The sequence below is a fragment of the Salmo salar genome, chromosome 19 (assembly GCF_965601325.2).
Source record: "Salmo salar chromosome 19, fSalSal1, whole genome shotgun sequence".
NCBI lineage: Eukaryota > Metazoa > Chordata > Actinopteri > Salmoniformes > Salmonidae > Salmo > Salmo salar.
This window is the reverse complement of record NC_138309.1, coordinates 57,365,221-57,381,934: the sequence shown is the minus strand read 5'-3', so window position 1 is coordinate 57,381,934 and position 16,714 is coordinate 57,365,221. Positions and strand designations below refer to the sequence as shown.

General features: G+C 43.2%; 1 protein-coding gene across 1 annotated transcript; it reads left to right on the top strand.

Moving 5' to 3' along the window:
* The first annotated feature begins 4,977 nt into the window (after window positions 1-4,977).
* dhx8 (DEAH (Asp-Glu-Ala-His) box polypeptide 8) lies at window positions 4,978-16,136 on the top strand. The gene is given in 6 exon segments (NM_001140689.1): window positions 4,978-5,133; window positions 5,505-5,590; window positions 7,105-7,177; window positions 7,865-7,956; window positions 8,077-8,163; window positions 15,329-16,136. Coding segments are annotated over 6 exon segments (771 nt in total). The 5' UTR covers window positions 4,978-4,982; the 3' UTR covers window positions 15,611-16,136.
* Window positions 16,137-16,714: the final 578 nt, after the last annotated feature.

The window sequence follows — 16,714 nt, the reverse complement described above, 5'->3', positions numbered from 1 at the left end:
TCGATATCCATATTTACAAACACAGGGTTGCTACACTTATTGTTATTTGTGGTCGTTAACATTATTTAGAGTTAATTCTATTAGGGGGAGGGTGTTTAATTGATTTTACAGTACAAGGGGAGGGTCATGTGAAAATATTTGTACCTTTGGGTAGGGGGGAACATTTTCTTTATGATACCTTTAGTTTGACCAGCCCCTCCCCCCAGTAAATTTAAATCTGTCCCTTACCAGATTATGGTATCTATTTCCATTCTCTCTCCCCATTTATTGTATGTCTCACTGCTCTGTTCTATGCTGTTGTGTTTGTCTCTTCTCAACCTCTTGTCTTAGTTGCCTATATGGCCTTTATGAAGATTAGAATGGACAGACTGCATGCATAGTAAACACTTGCATATTGTGTCTTTCTTGAAAAGAAGACAATATAGTATTATTGAGGTTTTGCTGTATATGATCTGTGTGTCCCATTTCTCTCCTCCTGGGTGTAACTGTGCATTTTGTCCCTTCAGTCACTCCATACCCAAAGCTAGAGATCCTCTACTGCCCTGAGCCTGGGGATCCAGAATTCTAAAGGACTTCTACAGGAGTCCAGTCTACCTACAACTCAAGCATATGGAGATTTTGTTTTCATTTCTTAAAAGCGTTTATTTTACTTGAACCAGTCTAGTCTAGTCAACTGTTGATTAAGGGAGGATGTTGATGAGGAAATCTGATGTCTCTAATTGTGAATGGGAAGAACGAGTTATTAGATATGATTAAGATGTGAACTATGTTCGGTTAGTTTGGAATTCATTTGACAACCTTTTTTTTTATCATAAGACACTTATTTTTTATATTTCACTGTTAATATAATAGAACAAAAGTATAACATAAAAGGTTTTTGTGTCTTAAAATGACATGGTGAATTCAGAAAGTATTCAGACCCCTTGACTTTCTCCACATTTTGTTACGTTACAGCCTTATTCTAAAATGTATTAAATCGTTTCCCCCCTCAATCTACACACGGTACCCCATAATGATAAAGCAAAAACAGGTTTTCAGAAATGTGTGCAAATGTATTTAAAAAAAAAAAAAAAAGGAAATATCACGTTTACATAAGTATTCAGACCCTTTACTCAATACTTTGTTGAAGCACCTTTGGAAGCTTGGCACACCTGTATTTGGGAAGTTTCTCCCATTCTTCTCTGCAGATCCTCTCAAGCTCTGTCAGGTTGGATAGGGAGCGTTGCTGCACAGCTATTTCCGGATCTCTCCAGAGATGTTACATTGGGTTCATGTCAAGGCTCTGGCTGGGCCACTCAAGGACATTCAGAGACTTGTCCCGAAGCAACTCCTGCATTGTCTTGGCTGTGTGCTTAGGGTCGTTGTCCTCTTGGAAGGTGAACCTTCGCCCCAGTCTGAGGTCCTGAGCACTCTGGAGCAGGTTTTCATCAAGGATCTCTCTGTACTTTGTTTCTTTCTTCTTTCCCTCAATCCTGATTAGTCTCCCAATCCCTGCCGATGGAAAAACATCCCCACAGCATGATGCTGCCACCACCATGCTTCACCGTAGGGATGGTGCCAGGTTTCCCCCAGATGTGACGCTTGGCATTCAGGATAATGAGTTCAATCGTGGTTTCATCAGACCAGAGAATCTTGTTTCTCATGGTCTGAGAGTCCTTTAGATGCCTTTTGGCAAACTCCAAGTAGGCTGTCATGTGCCTTTTACTGAGTGGTTCAGTCTGGCCAATCTACCATAAAGGCCTGATTTGTGGAGTGCTGTAGAGTTGGTTGTCGTTCTGGAAGGTTCTCTCATCTCCACAGAGGAACTCTGTAGCTCTGTTAGAGTGACCATCAGGTTCTTGGTCACCTCACTGACCAAGGCCCTTCTCCCCCAATTGCTCAGTTTGGCTGGGCGGCCAGCTCTAGGAAGAGTCTTGGTGGTTCCAAACTTCTTCCATTTAAGAATGATGGAGGCCACTGTGTTCTTCGGGACCTTCAATGCTGCAGAAATGGTTTGGTACCCTTCCCCAGATCTGTAGCTCGACAGAATCCTGTCTTGGAGCTCTACAGACAATTCCTTCAATCTCATGGCTTGGATTTTGCTCTGACATGAACTGTCAACTGTGGGACCTTATATAGACAGCTGTGTGCCTTTCCAAATCATGTCCAATCAATTGAATTTGCCACAGGTTGACTCCAATCAAGTTGTAGAAACACCTCAAGGATGATCAATGGAAACAGGATGCACCTGAGCTCAATTTCGAGTCTCATAGCAAAGGGTCTGAATACTTATGTAAATAAGGTATTTCTGTATTTTTAAAAACCTGTTTTCACTTTGTCATTATGGGGTATTGTGTGTAGATTTTTATTTAATCCACTTTAGAATAAGGCTGTAATCTAATAAAATGTGGAAAAAGTCATGGGGTCTGAATACATTCCGAATGCACTGTAGGATTCTAGTACAGATTTATTTCATGCTTCTAGAAAGAGAGGTGGTCAGATAGGGTTGTCTTGTCATTGTTGTTATTGTCTGTATTTTGTTTAATAAAAAATAATGGTCAAAAACCATGCCAGGAATGTTCACTTAAAAATAAACTGCTCAAGGCCCGGTTTCCCGATAGCAATGGCACTTAGGCCTAAGAGTGTTTTAATGATGCGTCTTTCCTACAACGGCCAATGAAATACATACGTTTCCCAAAACACCACGCAGAGAGAAAGTTTGCGTAGCAAATAGCACACGCACTGAGTGTACAACACATTAAGGACAGCTGCCCTTTCCATGACGTAGACTGATCAGGTGAATCCAGGTGAAAGCTATGATCCCTTACTGATGTCACATGCGTCGTTGATTTCAATAATATTTAATTATATAGGCCTACTGTATGTGTAGCCTATACTGTAGGCTATTTATATTTTAATGCAGTCATCTCTGTTTCCATTTTAAGCATTCATTTAGCATTTAATTTATCCTTCGCTTGTTTAGCAATTGAAAAGACATTGGCAACTTTGTATTTGTAGTCAACTTCGTTGTGATGTTATTGGCGGTCACAGAGAGACAGATAAACATCTTGATTCTTTGTTTCGTGCAGATCTTATTCCATTCCTTTACTTAGATTTGTGTGTATAAGGTAGTTGTGGAATTGTTAGATAACTTGTTGATATTGCTGCACTGTTGGAAGTAGAAGCACATGCATTTCATTTCACTCGCAATAACATCTGCTAACCATGTGTATGTGACAAATAAAATCTGATTTGATTTGAAGTAGTACATCCAATCACCAATTGAAGAATGACTACAATTAAGGTCAGGTAGCAGTGCTGACCCCATTCAGAATGATGGGCAAAAAATATGCTCATGAAACAGCCAACAAGGCAGCATCCTAACTTATGAGTCTCTCAGGCTGCTATTGCATCTGATCAGCCTGGCAGGCATAGAGCTTACCCACTGGATCATAGGCATCAGCCTATAAGGCACTTTAACGGCTAATATGCCTGCAAGGAGCTTTTCCCATGAAACAGCCTACAAGGCAGCATTGTGACTTATCAGCCTCTAAAGCTGCTATTGAGTTTGCTCAAGCTCTGATGCTGAAAGCTAATCTAATTAGCCTGCCAGGAATGGAGTTCTGTAAATGTAAATATTACCCATAAAACAGGGAGTGCACATTATAATTATACACATATCAGTTATGCAAGCTCACAACCAGCAAAAATAACTAGCTAGCTTGCTAGCTACAGTAGCTAACTAACAAGACTAGCTAGCTAACTGCTAGCTCACAAGACTAGCTAGGCAAGTGATCTTGCTTTGCAGCTCTGCTAGCAAGCTAGCAAACAAGCAATCAGTGTAATATCAGTATAAAGTTGACTTAATTTTAAAGATGCTAGCTATATTACATGTTTTACTCTATGCTTCAGCTTTCTGGATTTGAACTTGGCTCGATGGCTCGTTGTTCCTTGCATGCGATTGGTTCTGGTCTTGGGGGCGGCATGCAGCCTTGGAGACAATGTTACCTGTCAGCTCGGGAATGGTTTTACCACCACCAGGCGACAAAATTGAAGAACTACACTTCACATAGTCATTTCCGGCAGAATCGGAAATGGTGTCATACTCCATCATCAAAAAAAGTAACAGCCGCTTGGCAGCAGCACCAGCTATCCACACTAAGACTTCTGGTTATCGGATTTTGCCTTCAAAATAAAAGTCCACGGTAAAAGGCTATGCATATGATACAAAATCGATCTTTTTTGCAGCTTTGCACAGAGGATAATGTTAAAATTATGTTTTAAAAATTATAACTACATGGGGGGAAAATGTAAATTAAAGAGAATTGTATTTTGGTTGTATTGCACAAACAACTTGCACTGTACAGGAAAAACAATAGATTTTTTGTCCATAATACCAGAGTCCAGTCTACTCACTAAAGTCCCTATAATACAAGAGTTTGAACAAAAAGTTAAGTCATAGGAAGTGTTGCAGGACTTTTACTGTGGTCTAACAGCTTACAGTGGGGTGCCTGGACAATATGGTACAATGCAAATCATTGTATATGCATTACATATGGGCTTATAATAATTTAAAAAACGATTATAGGTGCCGCAATAAAAGTATTGTAGGGAATACTCAGTAGGGTCTGTAGAATCCATCTATGGTGTCATTTCATGGGGCACTGAATGGAGTGTTGCTGGCTTTTTACTCCACCAAATCATGGAATACATTTTGCCTAATAGAGCAAAAACTATTCTAGGTGGCTATGTAAAAGGTTTGTAGGGAATACAATATATTATTATATTTCATGCACAGTTATTTGCATTGGAGGCATTTATTTGACCTTGGGGCATGTTTTAAAACCCCCATTTAAATCAAATGTCACTTAAATATGAGCAAATATGAATAATTGTTCATGTTCAGAGAAGTATTGGGGACTTTTATTTGGCACATTCCAAACGTCAGTGACCCGGAAGTACTTTTTTAGTGTTGCTGACGAGACACTTACCAAAAAAAATGAATGCTGCTGTTTTCTTCTGAACACAAAACAGTCTCTTGGATAATGTCACACATCGGCGATAACGAGCTAGAACAACTGGAATACCTCTCGTTGGTATCCAAAGTGTGCACAGAACTCGACAACCATTTGGGGATAAGTGATAAAGATCTAGGTATGTAAAACTGAAAGTGAACTTTCAATATAAAATGTGTTTGTTGGCAATACATGCGTTAGCTACACGCGTTAGCTAGCAGCAACTCGAGATCATCTGTCCAGTCAGGTTGTTATCTGCCCGGGTAAACCAGCTAGCTATTAAACTAGCTAATGATTTCACCAGCGTAGCTAAGTTAACTAACTAACTAGTAAACCGTGGAGTTGAGTTTAGTCAGCTAACGTTACTAACAACGATGCGAACTTTCTCGCTGCCCCTAGCTGACATGCTATAGTAGCCATCTTAGCGAGCAAATCAAAGCTACACTCGAAATGTTTAGGACTAGTTAACGTTACTTGGCTAATGTGGTTATTTTCTTTGCTGGTTTACAGCTGAGTTTGTCATCAGCCTTGCTGAAAAGCAACCAACGTTTGATGGCTTCAAATCACTTCTGCTGAAAAATGGAGCAGAATTCACAGTAAGTACAGACGTCCTATCTACTGCGATACAACAGTACTGTAGCTATCTAGAGCAGGGGTCTCCAACCTTTTCAACAATGAGAGGTACTCATTTTTTTCTCCAGCTTTCAAATCGACACATTCTTCTCTCCCCTGGTCCTTAGTATACAAGAGAAGGTAGTGCACTATGTTTTCTGTCAATATACCTGGTAAATGAATGGTTAATAAACAACTCTACAAAATCTGCGATTCGTTTTTTTTATTTAAATCTCAGAAGTACAATTGAGAATCAAGAACATTGAATGTTCTGAGTCCATATCAATGCTTAAGTAATGTTTTAGGTCAGATTTTTGTTTGTAATTCCACTTTAATTGAGCATCTGGCCCTTTAATTGCGCATCTAGCAAGTAAGGAATGTGCCATCTGTGCCGGTCTAGTGATGGTTCTGTACAGCTGCTGCTCATTTCATGGCAAAGTTTGCAAGTAATAAGATATAGATACAAATAATATGCTTACTCATGATATACTTCTGCCATACAAATGATATACACTACCGTTCAAAAGTTTGGGGCCACTTAGAAATGTCCTTGTTTTTGAAAGAAAAGCTAAAAATTGTCCATTAAAATAACATCAAATTGATCAGAAATTCAGTGTAAACCTTGTTAATGTTGTAAATGACTATTGTACCTGGAAACAGCGGATTTTTAATGGAATATCTACATAGGCGTACAGCGGCCCATTATCAGCAACCATCACTCCTGTGTTCCAATGGCACGTTGTTAGCTAATCCAAGTTTATCATTTTTAAAAGGCTAATTGATCATTAGAAAACCATTTTGCCATTGGAACACAGGAGTGATGGTTGCTGATAATGGGCCTCTGTACGTCTATGTAGATATTCCATAAAAAATCAGCCGTTTCCAGCTACAATAGTCTTTTACAACATTAACGATGTCTACACTGTGTTTCTGAACAATTTGATGTTATTTTAATGGACAGAAAACGTGCTTTTCTTTCAAAATCAACAACATTTCTAAGTGACCCCAAACTTTTGAACGGTAAGTTTGGGGGTATACATCTGCCAGGTAAGTCGACTTTGCAGTTAACAGTTAATTGTGAAGACTTTGGGGAAGTATTTCTGTCAACCCACATCAACTGGCTACACACAGAGTGATAGACAAATGCATGCACCACACAGACAGACGGGCAATATTGCTGGATATTAATTGGTAGATATTGTGTTAGATTTGGCTTTTTAAGCCGGTAGTGGCTAACCAGGGGTGGGATAATGTCAGTGTTGCGTTGATTAGATAGTAGCTGGGAGCTTACGGTGTTTGATACTTGTGAGATTTGTTTATGTCAGTTTTGCGGTGGAACACGTGAAAATTGCTTCTACTTTCAGAATTGTTTGACGAGCTACTCATAGTTGGGCTGTGAGCTACTGGTAGCTGGCGATCGACCTGTTGGAGACCCCTGATCTAGATGGTTCTTTATGGATCTGATATGAAGACATAACATTTATTTTCCATCTTTCAGGATTCACTCGTCGGCAATTTGCTCAGACTTATTCAAACGATGCGGCCTCCACCAAAGGCGTCTACAAGCAAAGGTATGTGAGCTGTATTCCACCTGTATCCTCTGATGTGATGTGTGCTTTTCACTTAGCCCATACCTTTACAATTTGTGCTATGTGCACTCGGTGTACAAAACATTAAGAGAACCTTCCTGATATTGAGTTACACCTCACCCTCAGAACAGCCTCAATTCGTCAGGGCGTGGAGTCTTCAAGGTGTCAAGCATTCCACAGGGATGCTGGCCCATGTTGACTCCAATGCTTCCCACAGTTGTCAAGTTGGCTGGATGAACTTTGGGTGGTGGACTATTCTTAAAACACGCGGGAAACTGTTGTTCATTAAAAACCTAGCAGCGTTGCAGTTGACACAAGCCGGTACACCTCACACCTACTACCATACCCTGTTCAAATACACTTAAATATTTTGTCTTGCCCAGTCACCCTCTGAATGGCACAAATACACAATCCATGTCTCAATTGTCTCAAAGCTTAAAAATCCATCTTTAACATGTCTCCTCCCGTTAATCTACACTGATTTGAAGTGGATTTAACAAGTGACATCAGTAAGGGATCATAGCTTTCACCTGGATTCACCTGATCAGTCTACGTCATGGAAAGGGCAGCTGTCCTTAATGTGTTGTACACTCAGTGCGTGTGCTATTATTACAATGTTGTGGACTTGATTATATGCTGAGTTGCTGACCCTTTACTCTGTGATTTTAGCCTTTGAACCTGTGGTCAAGCAGAAGAGTGACAAGGACAAACTGAAGGAATTGTTTCCTGCATTGTGCAGGCCAGACGATCCTGCTCCCAAGGTACGTTTTGTTGTTATAACCTAGTTCATTCGCAGGTGAAATGTATAGTATAGGCTATACTTTGTGGTTGACTTTGACCTGCTGACATTTGGCCTACCGTTTCGGACCCCCTCCCCCAAGGCCATATTGGATGAAGACGATGTGAAGATCGCCGACGCTGCCATGAAGGAGTTGGAGATGTTCATGCCCAGTGTGAGCAGATCAGACTCAAAGAGCAAGAGCAGGTAGGTAAAGGGCTTTCACCAGTAAAATTCTTACTGGTTTCAAGTGCAACGTTTTTCTCATTTGTTACATAGGTTGTAGCTCTTATGTGACCTGTTTTATATTTCTCAGGTCGGACAAAAAGAGGAGGCACAGCAGAAGTCGGAGCCGAGACCGGGACAGGAGGCGGCGTCACCGTTCTCGGTCCCGCTCACGCTCTAGATCTCGCTCTAGGGACAGGGACCGTCAGAGAGAGAGAGACCGTGAGAGGGACCGCGACCGTGGTAAGAAACGTGCGTCTCGCTGGAGTGAGCGCAGTCGCACCCCCAGCCCCCACAGAGACCGAGACAGGGACACAAAGGAAGGCTCTGACCGGTGGAAGGACAAACACGTGGATCGCCCTCCACCAGAGGAGCCTACTGTGGGGGACATCTTCAATGGCAAAATCACCAGCATCATGCAGTTTGGCTGCTTCGTGCAACTGGAAGGGCTGAGGTCAGTAAATTAGTTGGGTTAATGCTATGTCAAAGGTCATTGGTTCAATAGTAATGAGCCTAGTTTGTGTTTGAACTTGGTTTGCTTTTGAGTGGCCAGTGTTGAAAGCCTTATTTGTTTCGCATTGTAGGAAACGCTGGGAGGGCTTGGTCCACATCTCCGAGCTGCGCAGAGAGGGACGTGTTGCCAATGTGGCTGATGTGGTCCAGAAAGGTCAAAGGGTCAAGATCAAGGTGCTGTCCTTCACTGGCTCCAAGACCAGTCTCAGTATGAAGGTGAGGCGGGAATGAAGCCAAGGCCTGCGGTCCTATGGGTGTGTTTTACTATATGAAGCCAATGTGATTGTATAGGGAGTGATGTGGTTTCATCTCATCTCTCAAGAAGCTCTGCTAATCATGTGGGCAAAAATGTGAAACTTTTTGGAAAGGACTATGAAAGACATTTCTGAATTATTGAAACACTTGTTCCCCTCTTGGTTGCCAGGATGTAGACCAGGAAACGGGGGAGGACCTGAACCCCAACCGGAGGAGGAACCAGGGCCCTGATGGTGAGGAGGAGAAAATCATGAGGAACCCCGACCGCCCAACCAACCTCAACTTGGGCCACGCCCCTGAGTTGGAGGACGACACACTGGAGCGCAAGAGGCTGACCAAGATATCTGACCCCGAGAAGTGGGAGATCAAACAGGTATGTATACACGCGTAGCTTATCAAGACATCGTGGCTGTTGTTTTAATGTCATTTTGATCTAATCGTGCTCTTTTTTTTTATTCTCTGCCCTCAGATGATTGCTGCTAATGTTCTTTCTAAAGAGGAGTTCCCTGACTTTGATGAGGAGACCGGTATCCTCCCCAAAGTAGATGACGAAGAAGGTAAAACATGACTTTTGTTATTGTGTATAGAAAACCGGTGTCGGCTGAGATTGGCATCGGTGTGTTGGGTTCTGATTATATCCGTGTCTTTCCTTCAGATGAAGACCTGGAGATTGAGCTGGTGGAGGAGGAGCCTCCGTTCCTGAGAGGACACACTAAACAGAGTATGGACATGAGCCCTGTCAAGATTGTCAAGGTATGTTCCTACTTTCAAGGCAATTTTGTTTGACTGTTTTCATCCTTTTTTAGTAGTGTGAACCAATGCAGCCCTCTCTGTTTCCCTCTGTCAGAATCCAGACGGCTCGCTGTCCCAGGCAGCCATGATGCAGAGTGCTTTGGCTAAGGAGAGGAGGGAAGTGAAGCAGTGTCAGCGAGAGGCCGAGATGGACTCCATCCCCATGGGCCTGAACAAACACTGGGTTGACCCCCTGCCTGACGGTAAGTCAGTGTGGAAGCATACAGTAATCCAAAACACAGTCCGGTCTGAGCCACCACCGCCTACGTCAGGCTTCCTCCAGTGTAGCAGCAGTAGCCCTCAGGGTTAGCAGGGCTGGAGATGGTTATCTGCTTTCCTTTAGCATCCTAACAGGCCGGATAGAGTGGCCTGCTGTAGTTTGCCGTGTCCTACATGACCCAGGGTGGTACCTGCCAGGGCCCTAGACTGGTCATCTGAAGGGATGGATGTTAAAGTGAATGTCCAGTGTTTCCAGATTTCTATGAAATTTGACCTGGAATTACTTACAATATGAGTGAAATAGTTTTTCTTCCCAGTTTTTATTACATATGTTAAAAAGCAGCTTTTCTGTGTTGGAATGGTGCGGGTGTATACCGGTCATTAGAAATATTCAATCAAGTAGACTGCTGATTGGCTAGCTCATCCTCCTTTAGACCACTGATTGGCCAGCTCATCCTCCTAAGGAGTATGACATTCTCTATAAGGAAATGGCAAGCAATTTTGAAACGGTCTGTTTGAGATTGAATTTTTGTGTAGGAGGAGTTAAAACCTGTTGAGGACAGACGTTCCGCTAGCGGAACGCCTCGCCAAATATCCAATGGTAGAGCGTGGCGCGAAATACAAAAACCTTAAAAATGCTATAACTTCAATTTCTCAAACATATGACTATTTTACACCATTTGAAAGATAAGACTCTCGTTAATCCAACCACATTGTCCGATTTCAAAAAGGCTTTACAGCGAAAGCAAAACATTAGATTATGTCAGGAGAGTACCCAGCCAAAAATAGTCACACAGCCATTTTCAAAGCAAGCATATATGTCACAAAAACCCAAACCACAGCTAAATGCAGCACTAACCCTTGATCTTCATCAGATGACACTCCTAGGACATTATGTTATACAATACATGCATGTTTTGTTCAATCAAGTTCATATTTATATCAAAAAACAGCTTTTTACATTAGCATGTGATGTTCAGAACTAGCATACCCACCGAAAACTTCCGGTGAATTTACTAAATTACTCATGATAAACGTTGACAAAATACATAACAATTATTTTAAGAATTATAGATGCAGAATTCCTTTATGCAATCGCTATGTCAGATTTTAAAATAGCTTTTCGGCGAAAGCACATTTTGCAATATTCTGAGTACATAGCTCAGCCATCACAGGCTAGCTATTCAGACACCCGCCAACGTCGGGGCAACCTAAACTCAGAATTACTATTAGTAAAATTGGAGTACCTTTGCTGTTCTTCGTCAGAATGCACTCCCAGGACTTCTACTTCAACAACAAATGTTGTTTTGGTTCCAAATAATCCATAGCTATATCCAAATACCTCCGTTTTGTTTGTGCGTTCAGGTCACTATCCAAAGTGTAACGCGCGAGCACATTTCGTGACATTTTTTTTTTTAAATATTCCATTACCGTACTTAGAAGCATGTCAAACGCTGTTTAAAATCAATTTTTATGCTATTTTTCTCGTAAAATAGCGATAATATTCCAACCGGACAACGTTGTATTCATTCAAAGAGAGAAAGAAAAAATGGCGAGGTCTCGTGAACGCGCATCTCCAGTCTCACTGTCCCCAGGCAGACCACTTACAAATTCTGCTGCTGTTCTTTGCCCAGAGACAGCAGACACCCCATTGCACTTTCTGGCGACTTTAGAGAGCCAATGGAAGCCTTAGAAAGTGTCACGTAACAGCACAGATACTGTAATTTCGATAGAGATGCAACAGAAGGACAACAAATTGTCAGACAGGCCACTTCCTGTATGGAATCTTCTCAGGTTTTTGCATGCCATATGAGTTCTGTTATACTCACAGACACCATTCAAACCGTTTTAGAAACTTTAAGGTGTTTTCTATCCAAATCTACTAATTATATGCATATTCTCGTTTCTGGGCAAGAGTAGTAACCAGATTAAATCGGGTATGTTTTTTTATCCGGACGTGAAAATACTGCCCCCTATCCACAACAGGTTTTAACAACATTTATGTTGATATGAGTTAACAGAATATTAACTTTTAAAAGTACAATTTTCACTGGACAGTTACTTTAAATATCGTGCAAGTTCATCTCTATTAAACACACAACCTCTTACACAGTTGATGGGAGACAGATTGCAGCTAACATGAGAGGCATCGGCATGATGCCAACTGACATCCCGGAGTGGAAGAAACATGCCTTTGGGGGCAACAAAGCCTCTTATGGCAAAAAGACAGCGATGTCCATCCTGGAGCAGAGAGAGAGCCTGCCCATCTACAAGCTGAAAGAACAGCTCATACAGGTTTGTGCAACAGTTACCATCTGTTATCAACATCAACCGTTTTTAAACGTTTCCTGCAATCTGATTTTGCTCACCGCTGTACTCCACTATTACAGGCTGTCCACGATAACCAGATCCTGATTGTTATTGGAGAGACTGGCTCTGGGAAAACCACCCAGATCACTCAGTACCTGGCCGAGGCAGGCTACACCACTCGGGGGAAGATCGGCTGCACTCAGCCCCGTCGTGTGGCAGCCATGTCCGTGGCCAAGAGAGTCTCTGAAGAGTACGGTTGCTGTCTCGGCCAGGAGGTGAGTGATCGCTCCACACTGCGTATATCTTAACACATGTGCCCATGAGGCGATGTCTAACACATCTGATCGCAGAACAATGCTGATTTTAGTGATTTCTATCTTCGTTCATCTGCTCCAGGTTGGATACACCATTCGTTTTGAGGACTGCACCAGCCCTGAGACAGTGATTAAGTACATGACAGACGGTATGTTGCTGAGAGAGTGTCTGATAGATCCGGACCTTGGCCAGTACGCCATCATCATGTTGGATGAGGCCCACGAGAGGACCATCCATACCGACGTACTCTTCGGTCTGCTCAAGAAGGTATACCAGGGCCTTGTTTCGCCTTGACTTGAGGCTCTAAACATCTCTATGTCAAGGAGACACAAACCCGTCTCCTCTCCTTCTTTCAGACGGTGCAGAAACGCACGGACATGAAGCTCATTGTGACTTCGGCCACACTTGATGCCGTCAAGTTCTCTCAGTACTTCTACGAAGCGCCCATCTTCACCATCCCAGGGCGTACCTATCCAGTGGAGGTGCTCTACACCAAAGAACCGGAGACAGACTACCTGGATGCCAGTCTCATTACCGTCATGCAGATCCACCTGACTGAGCCCCCAGGTACGGTTTTAACGTTTTTATATCCGGTCTAGAGTCAAACTGTAATTCAAAGTCGTTGACCTAAGTGAAAATCCATTGCTCTAAAATGTCAGGTTGAGATTCAACCTTGATTGTCAACAGATATCAATCTTCTCTTTGTCCTCTCTTGCTCCTTCTTTGCAGGTGATGTCCTGGTGTTTCTGACGGGCCAGGAGGAGATCGACACAGCTTGTGAGATCTTGTATGAACGGATGAAGTCACTGGGACCTGAAGTGCCTGAACTCATCATCCTACCGGTGTACTCTGCCCTGCCCAGCGAGATGCAGACCCGTATATTTGACCCTGCTCCCCCCGGCAGCAGAAAGGTTGTCATTGCCACTAACATTGCTGAGACGTCTCTGACCATCGACGGTATCTACTATGTGGTGGACCCAGGCTTTGTGAAGCAAAAGGTGTACAACTCCAAGACTGGTATCGACCAGCTGGTGGTGACCCCCATCTCACAGGTAGGCCGGTTAATCACTCAATTCCTATTCTAAATGTTTCCCACATTGTAACCCCTCGGCCTGTCTAAATCCCTTTGCGTACCTTGCAATTAGGATTTAGTATACTAAGGGCATCAATGTAACCTCTCTGTTCAATGCATCTTCTCTGTTAGGCCCAAGCCAAGCAGCGGGCTGGAAGAGCTGGAAGAACTGGTCCAGGGAAGACCTACAGGCTGTACACAGAGAGAGCCTACAGAGACGAGATGCTCACCACCAACGTGCCTGAGATCCAGAGAACTAACTTGGCCAGCACTGTGCTGTCTCTCAAGGTATGCACACAGTAACAAAAGTGGCAATATACACACACACACACACTTGTCTGTGCAGACCTACTCATCTGGTGTCACCCTCTCACCTCCCTCTCTCCTTACTTCCTTCAGGCTATGGGCATCAATGACCTGCTGTCGTTTGACTTCATGGATGCGCCACCCATGGAGACGCTGATCACGGCCATGGAGCAGCTCTACACTCTGGGGTCTCTGGACGATGAAGGGTTGCTTACTCGCCTTGGACGCAGGGTAAGATTGAGGTTAGAGTTAAAAAAAAAACGGAGACGATTGTTAAGAAAAGTGAAAGTGAGGATTCATGACTAACTAATGAATCCTTTCCTCCTTTCTCTGTCAGATGGCCGAGTTCCCTCTGGAGCCCATGCTGTGTAAGATGCTGATCATGTCCGTCCACCTGGGCTGCAGTGAGGAGATGCTCACCATCGTCTCCATGCTGTCTGTGCAGAACGTCTTCTACAGGCCCAAGGTACAGCAAATCACAGGACTCATAAACACTTAAATAGGGTTCTCACTCCTCTGGGAATCCTGATTAGATTTTTTCTTTGCAGCACAGGTTACTGTTGAGGTTTACCGTTATGGGTGGAGAACTCACTGAGGCAGTTCTACAGTGTGCCATTGTTTACCATTTGGTTTTATTCTCTGTGTCTCAGGACAAGCAGGCCCTGGCTGACCAGAAGAAGGCCAAGTTCCACCAAGCCGAAGGAGACCACCTTACCCTGCTGGCTGTCTATAACTCCTGGAAGAACAACAAGTTCTCCAACCCTTGGTGCTATGAGAACTTCATCCAGGCCCGCTCCTTGCGCAGAGCCCAGGACATCCGCAAACAGATGTTGGGTATCATGGACAGGTAGGACCCACTATCCATTCGACAATGGAGTTAATTGTACGTCTGACCAAGCCACCTCACATGACATCTTCTCACACAAATCCAAACCCTTTTTGACCTGTTTTCAGACATAAACTGGACGTGGTGACTTGTGGAAAGGCCACAGTGCGTGTACAGAAGGCCATCTGCAGTGGTTTCTTCCGGAACGCAGCCAAAAAGGATCCCCAGGAAGGCTACCGTACCCTCATTGACCAGCAGGTGGTGTACATCCACCCCTCCAGTGCCCTGTTCAACCGCCAGCCTGAGTGGTGAGTCAACTCTCCTTTCTGATTACCATGGGGACTAAAGGATTAGTCACTAGTTTTACATTGAATGTCAACTGTTACTGAGACATCTTGGACATCCTTATCCTCTTGCCCCATAGGGTGGTGTACCACGAGCTGGTGCTGACCACGAAAGAGTACATGAGGGAAGTGACCACCATTGACCCACGCTGGCTGGTAGAGTTCTCGCCGGCCTTCTTCAAAGTCTCCGACCCCACACGCCTCAGCAAACAGAAGAAGCAGCAGCGCCTCGAGCCCCTCTATAACCGCTACGAGGAGCCCAACGCATGGAGAATCTCCCGCGCCTTCCGTCGGCGCTAGAATGTCTATCCTGCATCTCCACACAAAGGAAGAGATGGACACAGTCCTGTATCAGTTGGTAGAGAAATACTGTGGAGAGACATTATGCCTGTGCCAACAGGCCTCGCTAACTCTTATTGGTCAAGCTGGGTCATTGTCTACTTGTTTTAGACATGTGTAAATTATGTGTTTTATGTCTGCTCAGCTGATTTTATTCAACCACTATCATTTTGATCTGAGGTATTGGTAGGCCTAATTCTCTCTCTTGATCTGTATAGAAGACGACTAGCAAAGTGAGACGATTAAGGGGTCAGATCATTGCTTCCCTGTCCTTTTAAGGCTTATTTTTGTAATATGAATCAATTTCTCATGCCCTGAGGAGAATCAATCTTCTATCTGCACATCAAGGACAACGAAACCGTTTTACTTGATTGACACATCTGACCTGTGGTGAAAACTTCAGAAAATGACAAATTGAATAGGAAGGGGACTGGGTAGTAATTTGAAAAGTGAGTGAATGTCTTTGTCTCAGAGCACTGTGCTCCTAAAACATAATTTATATTTTATAGGAGGCTCTCTTATAAAACGAAGGGAAATAGATGGAACTATGTACTCGGGCATTGTCTTTGTTTAGCTTTGACTGATTGTTTCACTGTGCTAATGTACTCCTTACACTTTCTGCCCTCATTAAATATTGTATTGCTCTCTTTGTTGTCAATGTTTAATTTAGAAAATGTAATTGGCAGCTACACTGGTATAGGTTAAAATGGTCATATTGACAATGATTTTAGCCCCACCTGGTGACACAAATGAAGTATTACACACAGAACCCAGCAGTGTGATCTAAGTTCAAAGTTTATTATGTAATGTGCTGGTTGTCAATGGGTGCGTTCCTCTGCCCAGGTGTTGCTGACACATGCCCGATCTTAGAACGCCTGGATAGATATTTTACATATCAGCTAACCACATGTTTTATAGAAATCTGGTGCCTGCCGGCATAGTCGATGTGGCACTGGACCGTTAGTTGATGCATGCAAAATCAGAGAAGGGGAACGTGACCAAAAACTGCATTTTTTTCTGAAAACAAAACAAATGCTGTTGAGCAGTGGTGTCAAACTCATTCCATGGAGGGCCTATTGTCTGCAGGTTTTTGTTTTTTCCTTTTAATTAAGCCTTAGACAACCAGGTGTGGAAGTTCCTTACTAATTAGTGACTTTAATTCGTCAATCAAGTACAAGGGAGGCGCGGAAAATCCCCAGACACTCTGCCCTCCGTGGAATGAGTT